Consider the following 21,255-nt stretch of genomic DNA (forward strand, 5'->3'; position numbering starts at 1 on the left):
ATAACTGGGGATTGTTTGGTTCTTGCAGCGTTTTTTTGTCCTGGATAATGGAATGTTAAAGTATTCAAAGGCACCACTTGATGTAAGTAGACACAAAGATTGGTTTAGAATTCTGCTTGAAGTGAGTAACCACCACAGTGTACAAGTGTTGTGCCATAGTTACCAGCTCTGTGCATTGCTGTGCCTGCAAGATTTAACAAATGTTGCGTGGAAGGTGTGTTTTACGCTTATGCTCAAGCTAGCATAAAATCTCAAACTGGTGCATGAAGATTTGACTTAACTATTGTGATGTGTGTTGTTAAAAACAGAAGCTTAAACCTAAAAGTCACCAACTAATAAAAATCACCCTTTCTGTCTTAGAGAGAAAACCCAAGTAGGCTTTTTTCCTGCATCTCTCAATAAACTATGCTATATGTGCTTTTTTTGAGGTTTAAAGCAACATTTGTTCTTACTGAAGTCTTTTTAAGACCTATCTTATGAACTTCATTTCTGTTTCATACATTCTTTTATCTTGGCCATCCCAACTCTAAAATTATTCGAAATTATTTTTCTTTAATATAAAAAGTCATTGTTTGCATGCAAAACTGGGAAATGCTCTCCTTCTTATCATTGTATATAGGGTAAGTAACAGAGGGCTCAGATTTCAGTTCTGTCCCCAGCTCCTTCATTGAATCAGCTGTGTGTCCTTGACCAGATGAGGGCAGCCAGAAGGAAGAGCTGGCTGCTCCGTGCACTCTGTACTAGCTGCCCAGTTTTGCCCCAGCAGCAGTCTTCTAGCTGATTACTTGGGGGTCTTCTGGGTTGTAGGTCAGAGATTGACCATAGTTATTTTAGGAACCAGTAAAGGTATCTTTTTTAGGATATAAACTGTGCAATCTAGAATTATGAAGTTATGCCAAAAACAGGAATGAGATGAATAGTCTTACTTATTGAAATTGGTATGAAGTCACTGCAACTTCAGCTGTCCTCAGATTCAGGACCTTAACTTCAGAACCTTAGCCATTTCCTCTTTGTAGAGGTGGTGTGATGTTCCATCTCCTATAGATAAGTTAAAGATTACATTAAGCTCACTTCCGTACAAAAGCATGTCAAATCACATGTCCTTCCAGCCTTTTTACCAGTCTTTTGATTTCAGATTCAAAAAGGGAAGGTCCACGGAAGCATCGATGTCGGACTCTCTGTCATGTCAATTAAAAAGAAAGCTCGGAGAATAGACCTTGACACAGAAGAACACATCTATCATTTGAAGGTAAAATTGCCTTTCAACAGTTTCTCTGCCAATATCTGGGGAAATCACTTGCCTATATCAGTGGTAAACAGGAGATTGGTTTCACCATTACCTACTCCTCTTGTTTATTGTTTTAGGTGAAATCCCAGGACTGGTTTGATGCATGGGTCTCCAAACTGCGCCATCATCGATTGTATCGGCAGAATGAAATTGTGAGATCACCACGAGATGCTAGTTTTCACATATTTCCTTCAACCTCCACAGCTGAATCCTCACCAGCTGCTAATGTTTCTGTTGGGGATGGAAAGGTATGACATTGTTATATGAAAGTCAGCCCAGAAATTGCTTGGAAAATTATGCAGACATGTTAACTGTGTCTCATTTTACAAAACAGAAAGAGAAGGTGTGCTTTGTAAACTAACCCTCAGAAGACAATAGTGATATTTACCATCAAAGTTAATTACAAGTATAGATTAGGTGGAAATGTGGACCAAGAGAATTAAGTTTTCCTTTCTATGAATGGAGTACATCTAAATTATATGTGGCTTTGTGGGAATATTAAGAAGTAGAGTGAACATTTGGTTAATCAGCACCTAGAAATTGATGTCTTCCTGGGTGGTAATAGGAAGACCACAAAGCTTTTAAAGTGAAGCTTGTTTTTTTGCCTTGAGCTGTAATATATACATGACCGTGAGAGAGACCAGTGAATTTCCCCATGAGGTTAATGCAAGTGGGCTAGAGATTGTGACAGTAATATAATATATTTGAATATAATATATTTGAATGACTAGGCACTGTGTTTAAGCATTGGACATTCATTCATCTCTAGTCTTAAATATACCCAAAGCTCAGAGACAGTAAAGAATTTTTCCAGAAGTTAAATAGACATTAAACAGCTAAGCCAAGGTCAGAATCTTCATCTTTGTTTCCAAAATCAGTGCCTTTTTCATTATACCAGGTACCAGATTAAGGGAGGCTGAAGCTATTCTTTCGGCCGTATTAAGAGTTCTTTTTCTGTGTTGCTGAAAAGCTAGAGGTGTTGCCTGTTAAAAACCAAGGTTAAGACAATAGACAGGGAGACAGCTATTTCTGCCTTTGCCTCAATAATTAAGTTTTCTGAACCATAGCCACATTGCACCGCCCAGGGGTCTTCCGGTTTCTCACTTGGCACCTGAGATTGAGAATAGAGACATCTGTGAATAACTAGCTGCCACAAGGAGTGGAGTTCAAATGTGTTTCAGCGAAGATTCTGCTTTTCTCTGTTTTCCTACATAGCGATATATGGAATAACATATCCAAGTTTCCTCTGCAAAGCATTGAAAAACCTCATGGAGCAACTGCAAGACTCATCAAATCAGATTAAATGAAACACAGCTGTATTTAGTTTTTGCTATTTTGATGGAAATTACTTACCTAATTTTTGTTAAATCCCATAAATTGTATTTCACAAGGCTCTCAAACCTTATTTCATTATGGAATATCTCTCTCCTAGGAACAGGGTATTGGGTTAACCCTAGTACTAACTGCTTCTGAAATCAAAGGAAATGAACCAGCAGGTCGGGGTTATTAGGAAGTAGGGCACTTAGTGAATGACCCAACACAAGATGTGCAAGATAGTCCCCAAGTTTCTCTGGGCCTCCTGTGTTCTCATCACAGAATAGAAGGAATCCCAGAGTTAGTCCAAATTAAACAAGAAATGTATCCCCGATGGATATTTAAAAAATATAAATGTTTGATCCTTTGGTTCTTCCAGCTTCTGCCTGTGTCTTCGGCACAGAGTGTTGATAAAAGACATATTATTTTCATCCCTTGTATTATTTGTTAAATAACTTGGGTGACATCCGAGAATGGAGAACTGAAACCAGATCCTCCCCCCTGTTTGCCTTGGAATAAGAAAGCTCTTCAACTCTGGTTTTCATAGATCTGTTGCTCTAGCTACAAATGACATACCTCTGAGATCTAACTCAGTGAAAGATTTCTGTTACACTTATCAAAATGCAGTAGAGTGAAAAGAGCTTTTTATCACTTTGCTTGAATTCTAAGCATCAAATTATGAGACTCTCAAATGTTAATTGGTTTGTGGCCCTGTGAGGGTAATAAATAAGTCTGGGTTTGCTAAGTATGTGCATCCTTCTCTTCATAATGATTTAGAAGAGACACAGTCAGTTGTAACTGAATATTAAAGTCAAATATGGAGTTTTAAAGTTGTTTCAGCTTTGGGGGAAATAAGTTTCTGCTTTTTTCACAGCGTTTACTGTACTCACTTTAGTGTCTACATACTTCATACAACTTTTATTTCACATAAAATCCCTTTAATGGAAAGTCTATCAGCTATAGATACTAATAACTTGGCAAGACTGCCATTTTAGATGTTACAGTTTTCAATACGCATTCACAGCATGACAAGGTTGCTTGCTGGTGGGTAATGTATTTAAGAATCACAGGTAGCTGATGAGACCATGAGTTGATCATAAGGGTACAGAGAGCTTTTGGAAAGGAAAGGCCTTCGCTCATGAGTTGAGTACTGCAACAAGGACACTGTATCAGCTGTAACTTACTGAGTAATGCAAAACTATTGAAAATTTGAGTTGGCGTGTCCTTGCGAGTATGAGATATAACATACTTGAACGTTGTCCCCTTTGTTTTTTTGGTGGAGATGGCAGTTTAACAAGTGTCGTGTCGTTATTGCTTAGAAATTTTGGCTGTACTGAGCTCATACCACATTTAGCCAAGAGGCTTCTTCCATATTTTGAGCGTGCCTTTTGTTCCTCTTTTTTCTAATGTCGCTTTGAGTATACTTGTGTTCTTTTTAGTAACCTAAATGTACTATTTCTGCCTAACCATACGCGTTTTTTTATTCATCGTAGGCGCAGCCAAACAGCTTTCCATGGCAGTCCCCTTTACCCTGCGGTAGCAGCCTCCCTGCAACCTGCACGACCGGGCAGAGCAAAGTGGCAGCCTGGCTACAAGACTCGGAAGAAATGGACAGGTGTGCAGAAGGTTAGTTCTTGCCCATTGTGGGCTCTCAGGATGAGCCAAAGAAACAGACGCAAAAGGGGCAAATTGTGGGTGCTGTACCTTTCACCCCCCAACCCCCCTTAATGCCTCCAGCTTTTTTTTTTTTTCTTATTTTTATATCCCAGATCTCCTCTTTGCCGTGTCTCGGGCTTCTTACCTGTCCGTTCTCCTGCGCCCTCACAGCTCCTGAATCTGGTTTTTCCCTTACCCGTACTCCCACCCACTTCAACCTTCTCACTTCATTGCGTTAGCAGTTCCCTCTGGCTTCATTAGCCTCCCACACCCCGGACCCTGGGGGCGATCACCCAGCTGAGTGCTGCCTTGGGAGCACCCTCCAGCCTCGCTGCTGACAGTCTACTAGGTCACTTACACAGCTGCCTTCTCTGCTGCTCCATCTGGCCCACGGAACAGTGTATGTTTCCCAACAACCAACAATAAACAGCAAAATTATACTGATCTTAGATCCACAGTTACCTGGTAGTGGTGTTCCACTATGGATCAGTTATTAAATACTCCGAGCTAATACATGATTCTTCACTGTACCATCTCTCAGCCTCTTAATCTGCAGAAACTTTCTCCTTCCTTGAAATGAGCCTTAGCACGTTGGTCCAAACTGGATCCACAGACCATTTCCAGTCTGTGAGACAGCTTTCATTTGACCTTCAAAAATGAACAAAACAAAACAACACAAAAACAACATAACAAGTATTTAATATATCTAAATTGATTTAATTATCTTGAGATGATGTTGGGCCTAAGTTTTTTGATATTAAATTTTTTTCTTTTATGAAGTTACGGTGAAAGGAGATGTTATGTTATTTTATGTCCTCACTTAGAAAAATTGAGATTTGGCAACCTGTGTTCATGCCCCAACCAATTCTTTTTTTTTTTTTTTTTTTTTTTTGCTTTACACATGTGTGAACTCAAAGTCTGCAGCATTTTTATTAGCCCTCTCCACATTCCAAACTTAATCTTTATGTGAAAATATGGCTTTAAGGGGGATGTTATATTCATAAAGTGTGTCCAGCTAACATTCCATTAAAAGGGTTTTACTTGAGTATATTCACAAAACACACAGACATTACTTTGCCTTTATGAACTTCAGGTTGGGGAAGAAGCTGACCTCACTGTCCTAGACACTGCAGGCTTGCCTCTGCGGCGGTTCTAGACAGTCAGCCTCTCCTCTAATTTCTGCCACTTTGCACACGCTTTTGGAGTTTAACCTGGCCACCGACATTGCTGAAAAGATTGAGACTGTCTACTGGGACAAAGTCCATTCATGTGACCAAAAATAAATTGACATTGACCTTGATGCCAAGAAGCCCCTGGCTGGTGGGGGGATGTCTTTGTCTCCCTGTATGCTTCAGATACTCTGTGGCCCATCCCTGTGCCCTCTCTCCAGTCTCGGGGGTGACCCTGCTTCCCCCCATCCTGATCTCTCTACCTGTGTCCTCATCCTGCCATTCTGTTCTCTTTCAGGATTTAGTGTGGTAATGATCTCCTGTCTTGAGAACAACCTCAGCCTTTCCCACTTCAGTCATTCCTACCCATAGACTTCAGCTTCTCTCCCATAATTTGACTTTGCCCTTTTTGCTCTATAGAAGAAGCATTCTTGGCAGCAGGACACCATCTGCTTTCTGCTTTGTTCTCAAGCCTCATCCTCTGGCCCGCCCTGCAAGACCTTCTTTAATGAGCCTCCTCTTTTAGGCCCCGTGAAGTTTTCCTTTTTTTCCAGCTGCTTCTTCTCTGTTTCATTGGGATTCTCCTCTGGCCAACCTTGGTTGCAGGGATGATCAAGATAAAGTATTCTGCTTTTAGCTTCAATAATAGTAACTATAGCTTGTTGAGTGCTCCTATGGGCCAGGCACTGAACTAAGCACTTTACATATGTGGTATTTTATAGATTTTCACAATAGTACCAAGCAGGAATTTTGAACCATATTTTTATAGGTAGAGAAACTACAGCTCAGAGAGATGAAGTAACTTGTCCAAGTTACACAGCAAGTACTTGACAGAGCTGAAGGGCTAACCCAGGCCAACTTGATCCTAACGACTGTGCTCTGTGCTTTGGAGATGACAGGCATGCTTCTAGTTTCAACTGCAGTCTCTGGGCTTTTTTTGTTTTTGTTTTTTTGGGGTTTTTTTTGCTGTACGCGGGCCTCTCACTGTTGTGGCCTCTCCTGTTGCAGAGCACGGGCTCCGGACGCGCAGGCTCAGTGGCCATGGCTCACGGGCCCAGCCACTCCGCAGCACGTGGGATCTTCCCGGACTGGGGCACGAACCCGCGTCCCCTGCATTGGCAGGTGGGCTCCCAACCACTGCACCACCAGGGGAGCCTTGCAGTCTCTGTTTTGATGATGGTAGTAGTAGTGGCGGCAGCTGATAGGTATGGGGTGCCACAGGCACTGTTCTAGGTGTTTTAAGTGCGTCAGCTCATTTAATCCTCTCAACTCCACTTTACTCCACTAGATGAGAAAACTTAGGTACAGAGAAGTTAACTCACTTGGACCCAGTTCACACAGCTAGTAATGGTGGAGCTGGGATTCAAACTCAGGCAGTCTGACTCCAGAGCATGTGCTCTTAATCACTGCACCATATTTCTCTCAAAAGGGCTGAAAACTCTCTTTAAATTTCAGACCTCTGTATCCAGCCCGTGCTACATTCCCACCCCCTCCCTTGCTGTGGACTCTCTCTGCCTGTACACTCGGTCACGCCTTCTCCTCAGCCTGTCTAAAACCAAATTCGCTGTCTCCTCTGTGGAAATGGTCCCAGTTCCTGGGCTCCCCTGTTTTTGTCAGTGCTGCTCTCATAACCACTCCTGAAACCTCTGTCATCTCTGACTCACCCACCCTGTTCATCCAGCTGAAACTGAGTTCTGTTATTTCTTTGCAAACTTCCCCCATCTCCCCTCCCCCTCATCTACCCTTCCTCTGGAATTCCATTTCTGCTGTCCTAACTCAGGCTCACCCTTTGCCCAGTCTCTGACTGGTACCCGCACCCTCAGTCTCTTGCTCTGTGGCTCCGTCGCTCTCAGAGGCTCCTGGGAAATTACTGTGTTTGGACATGTTTGCATCCAGTGCCGGCACTTAGCAGCCGTTATCCCGTTGCCCTCAGCTATGAGACGTAGGTATTGCTACTGTCCCCGCTTCACAGATGAGGAAAGTGAAATGCACGGAGGTTAAGGAGCCTGCCCAAGATTACACAGCTGCCCCGATAGAGAGGCTGGGACTCCAGCCAACCCACATTTGACTAATCCCAAAGCCATTCTTTGTTCACTACATATAATAGTCCCTCAAGACCACTATTTCATAAAATAACTTTTTGCAAAAATCTCTTCAGGTGGTTCTCCGTGAGCTCTTGGGCTTTAGTCCAAACTACTTAGCCCAGGGTTTAACATCCAGCTTTCAGCTTTCTGGCCCTGCCTACCCTTTCAACCTTGCCTTCCATAGGCCTAATTAAACTTATTTGCTATTTCCTAAACGTGCTTGCATGTTCCTGCCTCCATGCCTTTGCACAGGCTGTCTTCCCAACCTGCAGTGCCCTCTCTGCCCTCCTCCACCTTCCTGTTTTGCTGAAGCCTTTTTATCAATCCTCCAGACCCACAAAAGGTTTTACTGGCTCTTATAAGTCTACTCTGACGACCTCAAACCACAGTAACTGTCCCTTTCCTGAACTACCACAGCACTTTTTTTTGGGGGGGTGGTCTATTTTGATCATTTCATAGCATCGCAATATTGAGGTTGGTTGCATTTCAGAAGTTCATCAAGTAACATCTTCTTGAACCCATAATATAGCACATTTATAGTTCCAGTACTTAAAGAGGTTAGCTATTCATAGGTCTGGACTTCCGTCAGTCCAGATCTCAAGTGTGTAAGGGAATTTCTTGGTGCTTGGAGAGCATTTTTTCCCATAGAAACAAAATATTAAATTAGTTTTTCTGTTTTTTTTTTTTTTTTTTTTTTGCGGTACGCGGGCTTCTCACCGCTGTGGCCTCTCCCGCTGCAGAGCACAGGCTCCGGTCGCGCAGGCTCAGGGGCCATGGCTCACAGGCCCAGCCGCTCCGCGACATGTGGGATCCTCCCAAACCGGGGCACGAACCCGGGTCCCCTGCATCGGCAGGCAGATTCTCAACCACTGCACCACCAGGGAAGCCCCATAAATTAGTATTTTATATGCCATCCTTATGTACCAGTATATGCCATCACTAAAATGGTATGTAATAGTTCAACGTACAGATTATTTATTGTGTACATTTTCTTTAAATCAGAATGTAAATTCCATGAATCTTATTTTATTGCTATATTCCCTGTGCTTAGAACTGTGTTGGGTGCATAGTGTCTTCCAAGTCAGTGATTCCTAAATGAAATAGTAAATGGATAACTTTGGATATACCTTAATTTATTTAACTATTCTGCAATTGGATGTTTCTTTTTATTTTATTTAATTTTAAATTTTATTTTGGAATATAGTTGATTTACAATGCTGTGTCAGTTTCAGGCGTACAGTAAAATGATTCAGTTATACATATACATATATCTATTCTTTTTTCAGATTCTTTTCTCATGTAGGTTATTACAGAATATTGAGTAGAGTTCTTTTTAGAACAAGGTAGGGAAGATGAGAAAGTAAGTAAACTGCTAGATATTTAAGTTTTAAATTTTTTACTGTTATAAACTGTCTCAACAGTCCTTTCTTGGCATAATATTTCCTTTTTCCCAGATTCTAAAATTAGATCTAATTTAATGTAATTCTAGAGATTTCTTTTTAAAGGTATTTTTATTGTCTTGGGCAAGTCCTTATAATCCTTACATACAACCAGACACTTAAGCAAGGAGCAAAATTCTGCCAGGGGTTTCATTTCTTCCATGATAGAAGTGTCAAGGAATGGTGTGCTTGTTCCAAGTTAAGGCCCTAGAAGAATGATTAAACATAGTGCAGTTAATGCTCCATAAAGACCATTTCTGGTTTTCATAGAATTTTCTCACCTCCCATCTCAGTTGCTACTTTCATTAGGAAGGTAAGAGAGTAAATAGTACCGTCACCACTTGACAGGTAAGAAAACTGCAGCTGAGAAGTGTAAAGTAAATCAGTGTCTCCCGACCCTTAGTTTTGGATCCTTTTGCCTTGAATCGAATTCATTCACCAAGTTCTCTTTCCATTCTGTTAGAAAGGATTTTAAGCCTCATTTCTATATCTCTACGCTACTTACGTACACCATTTGTGTAGAATAATCACAGTTATTTAGGAGAATTAATGTAATATTTACTGGATAGAAGCTTTAATGGATAGGTAGTGTTAGATAATGTCCGTACCAGCATGGTGCTTGTGATGTCGTTTTGTTCTTTAAAAGGCAAGTTAAAATGTAGGTCTCTTGGGCTTCCCTGGTGGCACAGTGGTTGAGAGTCCGCTTGCTGATGCAGGGGACACACGTTCGTGCCCTGTTCCGGGAAGATCCCACATGCCGCGGTGCGGCTGGGCCCGTGAGCTATGGCCGCTGAGCCTGCGTGTCCAGAGCCTGTGCTCCGCAATGGGAGAGGCCACAACAGTTAGAGGCCTGTGTACCAAAAAAAAAAAAAAAAAAAATAGATCTCTTCTAGCCAACTCCTTTCTCCTCTTCCTTCTAACCCCTGCCTTCTTTCTTTGTACTAATTTTCTCCCTCATTCCTTCCCGTTTATCTTCGGTATTTCCTACCCTTCCAAGTCACTCACTTTATTTTCTTCGTGGGGCGCGTGGGAGGAGTACAATGGTGCTGCCTCCCCTGAAATGGGGAGGGGGTGGTGGAAGGGTCCTAGCCCCCTCAGTACTCTCTTCCGTCACCTGCGTTGGGTGATTTCCTTTCTTGAGGAATTTAAAGGCCACTGATGGCCAAGAGTTCCCTGGAAGAACCACAACAGCACTTGAACAGCTCACCTAGGGCTCCACCCTAGGGCAGATGCTGCTGAGAGATGGGACCTGGGTGGGACCTGGCCCCTGATGTATTGCTGCTGCCCTGCTCTCTGTAGAGTGTGCAGAGATTCTGAGTCCTATATGAAGACCTTCAGAGCAGGTAGACACATTCCTAACAACAGAACTGTACAACTGCTGAAGTTCCCTTGAGTGTGCTTCTGATGTGACGAAGCCCACCTCAGCAAGAAAATGAGCACACCCAATTTCACTGGGATTTTAATGGCTTTCTACACTAATAACTGTGCATTTGTAAGAGTGGGTTTTGAGGTCATCCAATAAATAATCAGCGGTTGTATGGTTCTAAACCAGAGACCAGTTCTGTTTTCTTTCATTTGCCAGTATCATCATTCTATAAACATAGATCTGCCTCATCATATTTGCCATAATTTGGATAGAGTGCCTTTTATTATCATCACCACCACTCCCTGCCCAGTTGTAACATATTTTAATTTCTGATTTGTATTAGACCTTGCACACTGCCAGTCAAACCTTGTGGAACTTAGCAAACTCCTGCAGAATTTGGAAATACTTCAGAGAACTCAGTCAGCGCCTAACTTTACTGACATGCAGGTAAACATTTTACTGCTGTTGGTCAAAGGACCTTAAGATATTCACTCAGAATTTTTACTGGATTGTTCTATGAATATACAAGGTAACATTTAAAGGGAAATAACTACAATAAGGATTGGTTTATATTCTGGATTTATTCTTAATACTTTTGAATCTTGGTGTCATTGTGTTAAGATATATGTTTTGAAATGTTTTACATTTAAATACAAACTAACTGGAAGAAGTAAATATCTGAATCATTCTTTCATTTTTGTGTTGCATTAGAAATGATAGTTATGAAGACATAACTTAGATACTCTCAGAATTATTACTGTCTTTTCATGTAGCAAAAACGCTAATCCTGTTTTCATTTGGTGTAGCAGAAAAATATGTTTTATGGTTAAGTTTTTATCTCTGCTTTTAATGCCCACTGTGCATCAGATATACCTTTATCTCCTGGCTGGTTTGCTTTAGGTGTCTAACAATGATTCTGTACTAACTTGCTGTGCTCTCTTTGTCTATACCTGTATCATCTGTGTTAACTTAATAATGCTTTGTTGCTTTTAACTATTTGTGTAATGTAGGCTAACTGTGTAGATATTTCAAAGAAAGACAAGCGGGTCACAAGACGATGGAGAACAAAAAGTGTCAGCAAAGATACAAAAATACAACTGCAGGTACAGACTTTACTTTTCCTTCATTTATACTTATATATATATTTTAAAATATTAGTCTGTATATATCAATTCATAGAAGTTGAAAAGTTTAAAGCAGCTTTTAACTGCTTTAAAGCTAGTGCTTTTCAGACTGAGTTATATTATCTAAAGTAGTGAGAAATCTATTCTTATTCTGGCATAAGTAAAAAGAATTTAAGGCTAAAATTATGTAATATGGCTGTAAAGTGGCATTTTCATCCTCAATTATGGCCTTGGAACCATTAAAACATATTTTAACAAAAAGTCACCTTAAAAATCTAGACTGAAAATCAAATGGGTTGTAATGAAAATTCACTTATATATACTAGATCTTAAAAGAGGCTTTTATGTGTTAACCCTGTCCAAACTTGTATCTATCAATAAATGAGATGAGGACTGCAATAGGTTAGAAAGTAACAAACCTGGGTTCTAATCTAATCACTGTGATTTCCTGGCAGTATAATCTCATGCATTTCTGTTAAAGTTTCGGGGCTTCCATTAACTCCTGGGTAAAGTGATCGAGTTTACTTGATGATCTCTGAATTCCTTTTCAACTCTAAAATGCTATGATTCTACAAAAATATTATTGGCCATCAACATTCACTTTTAAAATTTGAACTAAAGTCTTCATGGCTTGTGATAAATTTACTTGAAATTCATTGTAAATAAGTTATTTAGTTGAAATGAATAGTTTAAAATTTTTAAAGTAAGATCCTTTTATGTCATTGCATGGCAGTGATACAAAATATGGCAAATGCCTAAAATCTCTTACGTCAAAATTCATGTTACTTTCAGAGCTTTAAGCTTGAATTTCTGCTACTCCAATTCTAGCTATATATTATAAAGGACTCTTGCCCTGCACAATCAAAATTAGACTTATGATTTTGTTTTTCTTTTTATTGCACTAAAATCAATCTATATTCTAACACAGAGGTAAAAGGGACTGCCTTTTAGAATTCTTCAGTCTTTTAAATAAGTACAATAATTCTTCCTTAATTCTAGTTTTATTGATAACATTCTTTGTGTTTTAATTCTGAATGTATGAATAACAAACTCTTTGTTGCTTTGCTTGCTAATCTGATATATTTGAAAATAAATTTTCACAAGCACTAATGATCGGTGTGTTTTTTTGTTAGAATGTCCATATTCTATGAACACAATTTTCTGTGGTCTTTTGTTCAGTATGTTTCTGTGCGTTTTCCCTTCTTTTCAGAAAATTAATACTATAGAGACAAATGTGCCAAATGACTTCACAAGAAAATTGCCTAAAATTGCTTTTGAGCATATGATTGTCTAGTTTTGTGGTGGTCGTTTTTTGTTGTTGTTGTTGTTTTTTAAACATGGTATCTATGGTTATCATAGCCAGGAAAAAAGAACCTTAATTATAAATAAAATAATTGAAGAAGGCCAGCATCATAAGAACATACACATTTGTGGATAGATAGCATTTCAATCTTGTTTTTATGAGGTATCCCACTGAACAAATTCCCATTCACAGTTGTGGTCTGCAATAGGTTGGTTCTCAACGTGTATGAGTGCAATGCCACTGGCTGTCCTACTGTGGTTACGAGGCCCACCATGGTCCCCATATCACTCAGTGTTTTCTGGAGGAAACAGAGTGTAATTCTGTATAGCCCTCCTATTCACAGGCTGTGCTTTTCAATGTGTGGAGAGTTTATGGAGATTTTTTTCTGAGTCATCAAAAGAAGTTGTTCAAAAAGCAGGAGAATATTCTCCATTTCATATTCCTGTCACATTTTGGGGTGGTTTGTTCTTAAATTTTCATTTATGCTCTTTTGCCTTGTTTCTGTTTTGCCAAAGAGTAACAAAATGGCCCTTGTGATTCTAGTTTAATTATTTTGGGGGGAAATTGAAACCATCTCATCCCATACTCAAAGAAAACGTTAAACTTTCGAAAGTAGATTTAGCTCCAACTCCAGTGGAAATAAATAGACTGAGAGGTGGCGGTAAGCTATCAATCCTTCCAAGAGAAACCTCACTTCCACTTGATCTGGTAAAACAAAGGATCGTAGGGTGAATGCTGCAGAATTTGGTACCATCCCTAGACATTTTCTGCTCACCCAAACCAACGGGCCTTCCAGGATCCCTCAGGATGCTCATTCTCTATCACTGAGAAGTTACTTGGAAGTTTCTTCACCATGCACACCTGACTGGGGAATCTTAACATCAGCCAGGGATGACTATGACTAATATGACTGTCATTACTCATCAGTATTTTACCTACAGAAAGTCATAGCATTTATTTTTACTGTAGTGGATTAAACATACCCACCACTTTCTCCCACCCTAATACACAGGTTTTTCCCTCCTGTTTTAAATGTTTCTTGACCATCAGAATCCCATCTCATGATACCAGGTAGTTGTTTTGAGCCCTTAATCATCTCACTACTTGAACCACTTTCTTCATTGTTGTGGCCAACTTGAGAGATTTTTTTGTAGTGAGTGGCTCATTTTTCATCCCCTCTATCATCAACTTCTAGTCCACCAGACATTTATGCAGGAACCTAGACTGCCTGGTGGTGGTGGTGGTTATTGTTCCTGCTATTGTTGTCATGGATCTTGTTTTACTGAAGTTTGTATGCAGCGTTCTGTAGTAGTTGTAATTTTTGAAATAATTATAAAATAGGTCATTTAAAAAATTGACCTTAGGAAAGTAAAAATGAAGAACATGTTATACTGGATGTTTGATTGCTTATTCTTAGGTAAGTTAGATTGTACTGTCGATGTGAATGTGAATGTTAAAATTTGGACCATATTTCTCCTTGAAGCCACTGGGAAGCTAGCTCAAGAATCCATTGTGTAATTCATTGGAGGCAATAGTTGTCCTAGACGTCTCTGTGGAATTACCTTTTAGAAAAAATACTTCCTGTGTCCCAAAGCTCAAATTTCTCATTCTCATAAAAATCTCAGTATCATCATCATGCAGTAAAACAGTTTGGTTGTGTTTTAAATGAGGTGGAGGAGGGCAAGAAGAGAATGATTCTATAAGGGTTGCTGTAGAAGAGATTGCTGTTACATTTCCTGTGTTGCTAATAGCATGCATTAAATACTAGATCCGTAGATATTGCAGAGAATCAGGAATAGTAGGAGGTATGAGGCAGCAGATAAATGATCTTATGTCATTCATGTGCAGCTATCCTAGATCTCACAGATGCTCAAATTACACTGAAGAGTAAAAATATATTCTTTCTCCTTTTTTTTTTATTACAGTAGGCATAAAGGAATTTTGTATAGGAAATGTTTTGTCTAGAGCAGATTATGTGTGTGTGTTTGTGTTTAATAAACATACATATACGTACACAGAAAATTTATGACGATTGAGAGAAATGTGAATATAATTTGCAAAATTAAAGAGAATTGGAGATATAAGAATTTAAAATATTTTTCTGTTATTCCAAAAAGACTAACACAGCCATGCTGGTTTTTTTCTCAGTCTGACTGTTAGGTGACTCTGAGAACATTTCAGCTAATTAGAACTGAATTTATTGCTCACAACCTTGAAGAGTCAGGGTCTGTCAAATGCAGCAAAGCTGAGTTGATTAGAAGGCAGTGTTATTACCCTTTATCGTGTCCACCAAAAAGAGAAGAAAGAAAAGAAAGAAGGAAAGAAAGCAAGCTCTAAGATTCTTCTACTGGTTTATGCATAGTTGCACATCACTAAATGAAGCCTATACTTTCAGATTTTCATAGCCGATTTTTATAGGTGTTATCCCAGCACACTGAGGACATTGAGATTACTTTCCTATATTATGGGGACTGGCTTCCTCCTTGGAAAATTTTTCAACCCAAAAATCAATATAATTCTTAATATTGAATCCCAGAGACCTTTATAGTAGGAGAAAACATAGGGAGTTGAGGATTCCTGGTATCCTTCCCCTTACTTTTTCCTCCCAGCAAGAAACAAAAAATTCTTCCTGACCAACAGGAGGCTCTCATTACAACCTGTTTACTTTAGCCTTTGCACATTATTTATTTAGTCACTTTTCCCTGAACTCATTTTTTTTTTTTTTTTTTTGCTTCAATCTACTGAATGCCTTTTGGCTTCGTAGAACATGACATTGCATGAATAAAACGACGTACATTTATTTTACCTTGAAATCGTAAGCTCTTCATCACTTCATAACTTTCCATCTCCTTTTGGGGTAGGGGTTATATTCAGCAAATAGATTCAAGTGTTTGGGTGTTCTACCATGAGAACAATAAACTTTTCTCACAGTATGAATGCCCCTCCAAGCTATTTTCAATGCTAAGATTTAGCAAAAGTCAACTTTGAGTTAAAAATTCTCCCTCTCCCTTGTCTGATTATCTTTCATCCTCCCATATCCTGTCTTCTCCCTCCCCCATCCCATGTTTTCTCCTCCCTCCTCTTCTCTCATTCACTGTCAGGAAGGGCCATCTTCGAAGGGCCAGTTCAGCACAACTCGGCGCCGGCAGAGGCTAGCAGCAGCAGTGGCTACAACAGTGAGTGGATTTCAATCTCAAGTGGATGTTTAATGAGAATGAGAAACTGTGTACTAGTGTCACCCTGCCCCGCGTTCTAATGGTGCCACTCGTGTGGGATGGCATCAAGCACAGCCCTCTCCTGTGTTGGCGGGGTCCTCGCATGTTCTCTGGCTGTCTTTGCACTGCCGGCCTCGCACACAGGTGTTTGGGTTTGCAATGGAAAACTATCATGGGATCCAGATCTCTACTTCTACTCTCGGTGTGAGAAACAGTTTAAATTCAAGGATGCAAAACGGAGTGTGTGGGCGATTTCCTGAAACGGTGTGGGTTTGGGGGTTTTTCTTTTTGGTTTTTTATTTGTTTTTTTTGCCATACTGATATTGGAACCGTTGCTAACTGATTTCTGTTTTTCTAAGAGAAACCATGTTACTACAGATGTAAATTGTGCTTTTTTGGTAGCAATGTGACTGTTTGAAAAGGATGTGAGAATAAAGAAATGAGAGGGTGAGAAAAGGTGAATTTTGATATCATCTCTCAGCAGCTACCCAAACTTACACTTAGCAAAGGAAAGTTGTTTTCTGGAAAGAATATTCAGCTGGAAATCAGAAAATATAGTGTGGAAAGGAGAGAACCACAGAGTTAAATGGTGTTTAATTCACATCTAGATGTTGGTTTGGCTTTTTTTTTTTAAAGAGAAGATAGGGTGGATGTTAGGAGGATAGAGGGAATATTGAGATATATAAGGCAAATAACTTAAAATTGAAAAGAAGGTGCTTAGAATAGTGAACTGCCACGTGGAATATAAAATAGAATATGTAAACCAAGAACCTTATGCTGGATAAAAATAAATCATAATATTTGTTTAATCATGACATCCTATCAACTTTTTATATACAGAATACTGAGTTCATGGCAAACATTAATTTTTTGGCTATTACGTAAGATTTCCTGAATTATCATAGTGTTGCTCTTGCTGCTGGTGGAATGTATTTTAAGACTAGAATTGCTGAAAAATATGAAAAGATTTTGGTTGCATTGTAGGAGAATGGATACTGGTGTATGGATTGTTGGTTTTCTACTTTATAACTCATGACTGACTCTTGATTTATATCTGGGTACTCAGCTGGTTTGTTTGAGAGACAGAAATAATTTTGATTATGAAATGAACAAGTGACATGGAATTTATTACGGACTGACTTTTTTTTTTTGCGGTACGCAGACCTCTCACTGTTGTGGCCTCTCCCGTTGCGGAGCACAGGCTCCGGACACGCAGGCTCAGCGGCCATGGCTCACGGGCCCAGCTGCTCCGTGGCATGTGGGATCTTCCCGGACTTGGGCATGAACCCGCGTCCCCTGCATTGGCAGGCGGACTCTTAACCACTGCGCCACCAGGGAAGCCCCAGGGACTGACTCTTAAACTCACAGTTTTGTGAACACTTGAACAAACAAATTTTTGAAATTGATTTCATGGTTAATGTCTATCTTATGCATGTATTCAAATACAGATGAAAAAAGTGTCTCATACTGACATGGTAACAGATTCTGACAATAAATTCATGTAAAGTCAATTTTTAAATTCTTAAATGTAACCTTTCATTTACAAAATTCAGAAATCCAAATGATTATTAGAGAGAGAACAATATCTCAGTCTGGAAAGGGAGGGTCAGTCATTTTATGAAAATACAAATGTTTCCTTAAATAATGTACTTCTAAGATGGCATGCAGGGAAGTGATTGTGTTTCTACTGTGTTCATTTTTTGATTGCAGATAAATATAGTGAATATAATAAAACTGAGATTAGAACCTATTTGAATAGGTTGATTTTTTTTTTTTTTTTAGTTGGGAGTACAAGAGAAAAAGCTTTTGAAAGATGGAGGTATTAATGCTCACCTCCTCCAGGGTAGCTGTGACCACAGAGGTTAAGAATAACTTAGAGCATCTAATGAATGAAGCTGGCAGCATTTAGTCATGTATTCAGGAATAACTAGAGGGAGTGGTTACCCTAAACCCTCTAGGATCTATAGCTTTTAACTCCATACCAGAGCAGGACAACATCTAGCAGGACCTTCCGCTGGCTCCCTCAGCCCCCTTGCCCACATCGCAGTGACCTGTTGCTGGTGACTCAGCCCTCCTGTTTCTTTTAGTGCAGTGGTTCCCCTTAATTCCCTGCCTTTCCTCTTGCCAACAGTAAAGTTAGCCCACATATTTGGAGTCTGTCCTGTCCTGCTAGTTGCCTTTTGTCTGGAATTCTTCCAAATGACTCCAGCTACTTGTTCTCCTTGCCCACTTAGGTGTGTAGGGCAGCTGAGATTGCTCCCAAACACAAGTACACCCAGGATGTTCCAGAGATTTAGTCTTGTTGATTCTTAGCACTAGCATCCATAATGGTCCACTTGCACCATCAGGCAGGCCCAACAGAATAGGGGGTTGGAAAGGAGAAACGCTGGCCCCTCCCCATGGAAAGACCCCAAGAGTCCCAGTGCAATCAGTACCCCACACTAGCATCCCTGTACGTGTGATGCAGAGTACCAGTAGCAGGTGACTTTTCATATTGGCTCCGTGAGTTGTGTATGCTCAATATCTTCCTTAGACTTGCTGTTGTGTGTTCTCTTTTTTGTTCATGTTTACCGCTGCTAAATTTCAGTGCCAGTCCACTGTTCTGTTTCTCTTTTGGCTTCTTTATAGACAGGTGATAAAAGCGTCTCCTAACAGCCCCCTTCCAAACTGCAGTTACTGGTACCAGAATATTCCAGGATCAGGCTTCCTCCCTGTCACAGGATTTCAAGGAAGCCTTGGATTTCTTTCCTAAGGAGGATGTGAAGTTGCATTTCCAGCATTGAGGTTTCTCACATACAAACATTGAGAGCTGTAGACAGCCCCACTCCAGTCATCACTGACAGAGAACCTAGTTACCGTTTAAATTTTCAAATCCCATAATACTCACATTGATGAATAAAAAACTGAGTAAATAAGCCCCCAGGCTGAAGAGATATTCAGTTAGAGTTAGATTAATACATCTCAATTTGTATTTTCAATTTCATTTCATGAATTTTTCAATTAAAATGATCCATTCCACATACTTATTTTAACCAAAAAAAAAAAAAAATCAATGTAAACATTTTCAGTCAGAAGTATATAAATATTAGTTTTCAGTGTCCCAGGGAACTGTTTGACTGCAGTTTGAATAGAGCATTCCAAGTCCCTTTCCCTGTGGGTTATATGCAAAATCATTTTTACCATTTTAATTGCCAATTTAAACTTCCATTATGTTCAAAATATAAATTTGTAACATGTTTTTCTTCTCAGTGTCTGATTCCAACTTTTAATAAAGAGCCCATTATCTCAGGAACAAGTCTGGGTCCTCACTGGACTCTCTGGGCCTCCACTACACCCTGGCCTCCCATCACTACTGCTCCCCCAGCCTCCCTATCCACTCAAGGGAGGAGACCCCTCTCCTACGCCATGCCCCTCCTCGGAGCGTTGAGGGCACCTGAGTGCAGATAAAACCCTTTTGTTGATCCTCAACACATTTCATTCCCCACCACCGAACATGCACATTCCTTTTTCTCAAATGCTCTTCTAGTTCATTGGATCCTGAAACCATATCCTTAAATCTGCAAACTCCTTGGTCTATCCATTTCCTCAAGTCACAGTCTCTGCCCATGACCTTCTCATCACCAACCTTTCCATGGATTCTCTCTGTCCCTCCTAGAGGGCCTTGGGCTGACTGCCCTTTCTAGATTTAGCATCACCACAGGCAAGGACAGAAATTTTCTTTATCTGTCTTTAAATATTCTTTCACATAAACCCCATTCCCTTATGGATATCCTAAAAAACCTCAGTCATTACTGTCACAAAGTTGCCTGGATAGGATTCCAGCAAACTACTGAACCCAAGGACTCCATTTTCTCAAATGGCTTATCTGCCACTTTTGTGTCTCTTCTCTGGAATAGCCAGGAATTCAGATCCTGATGAGATAAACAAGCTGTTGACACCTCCCAGCCCAGTGTAGCCAAGGTCCCCATGGGGGATGAGGAAGAGTTACTTTGATGACTCCAGATACCAGATTCTTCACAGATCATATATTAACATGCTTAGCTTAGCAGAACTGGGGAGAAAGCTTCATGCCCACTTTCTTTCCCAGTAAGCCTTGGATATCTTTTGAGATAAATAACTCCTTGCCAAGACAAAGCTACATCCTAAGGACCCTCTCCAGTCTCAACTGCCCTCACCCAGACCCACCAACTGCAGCTCAGGCTAGATTTTTGGGGTCTCTCCATCTCCTCCATCCCTGTATCCTCCATGCACAGGCACATGCTTGCTGGGTCCCTCCCTCCCCTCTTTTTCTATCATGAGGTTTAAAGCTAAATAAAACAATGAAAAAAGGAAGTGGTTCTGACATACATGTACATCAGACAAGATATTGGTTCCTTCCTCCTACAGCATATTTTCTCTTAGGTAGAGGGTGTGAATTATCTTTTAATTCATACAAAATTCAGCTTGTGGAGGAGTCTGAGAGTCTGATTCTTGAAGATAATTGAATGCATATCTGTGTGGTAAGAATTAGGGGAGGTTACTGGTAATCTGATTTATAAGAGGAATTGGTATTCTCATTTTCCAAGAGTGTTTGGCTGACAGCATTTGTAATGGTCAGGTAGAACCTTCTAGAAGGAGAGGGAAAGGTGCTTTGCCTCCACCCATCAGAAGCCTAGCCCAGATCCAGCCTGGGCAAGGAAGTACCTCTAGCCATTTGGGAAAATCTATAGGAATATGACTTTTTTTACTTAATGCTTTTCAATATTGGCCAGTTCATAAGCCATGTTTATGTAACATACAAAGGTAAACTACAGTAACTTACATTTCATTTACAAATACATCTTGATAAATCAATTTCAAATTTAATTGTGAGTCCCTTTAAGCCATTATTATATTTAGTATTAAACTTACTTATGTTTTATCTAATGGCAATGGAGCAAGTGAATCTTTCTGTATACGCACCTCTTGAATTTTCACCTGTTCAGTAAATTCCTGCTCCAGGCTCAGAAAGAAGTAGGCATAAAAAGTGCTCTGATTTGAGTACCCAGACTTTGTGAGAGAAGGTCAGCTACGTCACAGTTCAGACTGCTTTCTGCCAGCACTGTTTCTGTGGGTTCAGAGCTGAAGCTTATCTGGGATTGTGCCTGTTCTTCCTGTCATTGTGTAATCATCTCTCCCTGTGACAGTGAAAAGCCAGTGAGTCAGTGGCAGTACTAAATCAACTATGGGAAATGAGACTCCTTCCTACCCAGCCACCTGCAAAATAAATGAGTACTGTCTCCGAGTGTGTCCTCAGAGAGGAATCTATTATTCTGGAG

At 40.1% G+C, this 21,255-nt stretch overlaps 1 protein-coding gene across 12 annotated transcripts in view; it reads left to right on the forward strand.

The window, feature by feature from the left end:
• OSBPL6 (oxysterol binding protein like 6) overlaps positions 1 to 21,255 on the forward strand; it is a 209,440-nt gene that overhangs the window by 150,670 nt on the left and 37,515 nt on the right. For 7 of the 12 annotated variants that reach the window (XR_013828658.1, XM_079923837.1, XM_079923832.1 and 4 more), the window contains 7 exons: positions 29 to 82; positions 1,136 to 1,249; positions 1,366 to 1,536; positions 4,096 to 4,228; positions 10,660 to 10,763; positions 11,327 to 11,419; positions 15,845 to 15,919. Coding sequence is in view for 11 of the 12 variants with exons in the window: in XM_079923837.1 (XP_079779963.1) it covers positions 29 to 82; positions 1,136 to 1,249; positions 1,366 to 1,536; positions 4,096 to 4,228; positions 10,660 to 10,763; positions 11,327 to 11,419; positions 15,845 to 15,919 (744 nt within the window). In the remaining variant the exon portion in view is untranslated. The remainder of the gene's footprint in view (positions 1 to 28; positions 83 to 1,135; positions 1,250 to 1,365; positions 1,537 to 4,095; positions 4,229 to 10,659; positions 10,764 to 11,326; positions 11,420 to 15,844; positions 15,920 to 21,255) is intronic. The other 5 variants (XM_079923839.1, XM_079923833.1, XM_079923840.1 and 2 more) reach the window with 4 other exon arrangements.

This window comes from Stenella coeruleoalba, assembly GCF_951394435.1.
Source record: "Stenella coeruleoalba genome assembly, chromosome: 6".
Lineage (NCBI taxonomy): Eukaryota > Metazoa > Chordata > Mammalia > Artiodactyla > Delphinidae > Stenella > Stenella coeruleoalba.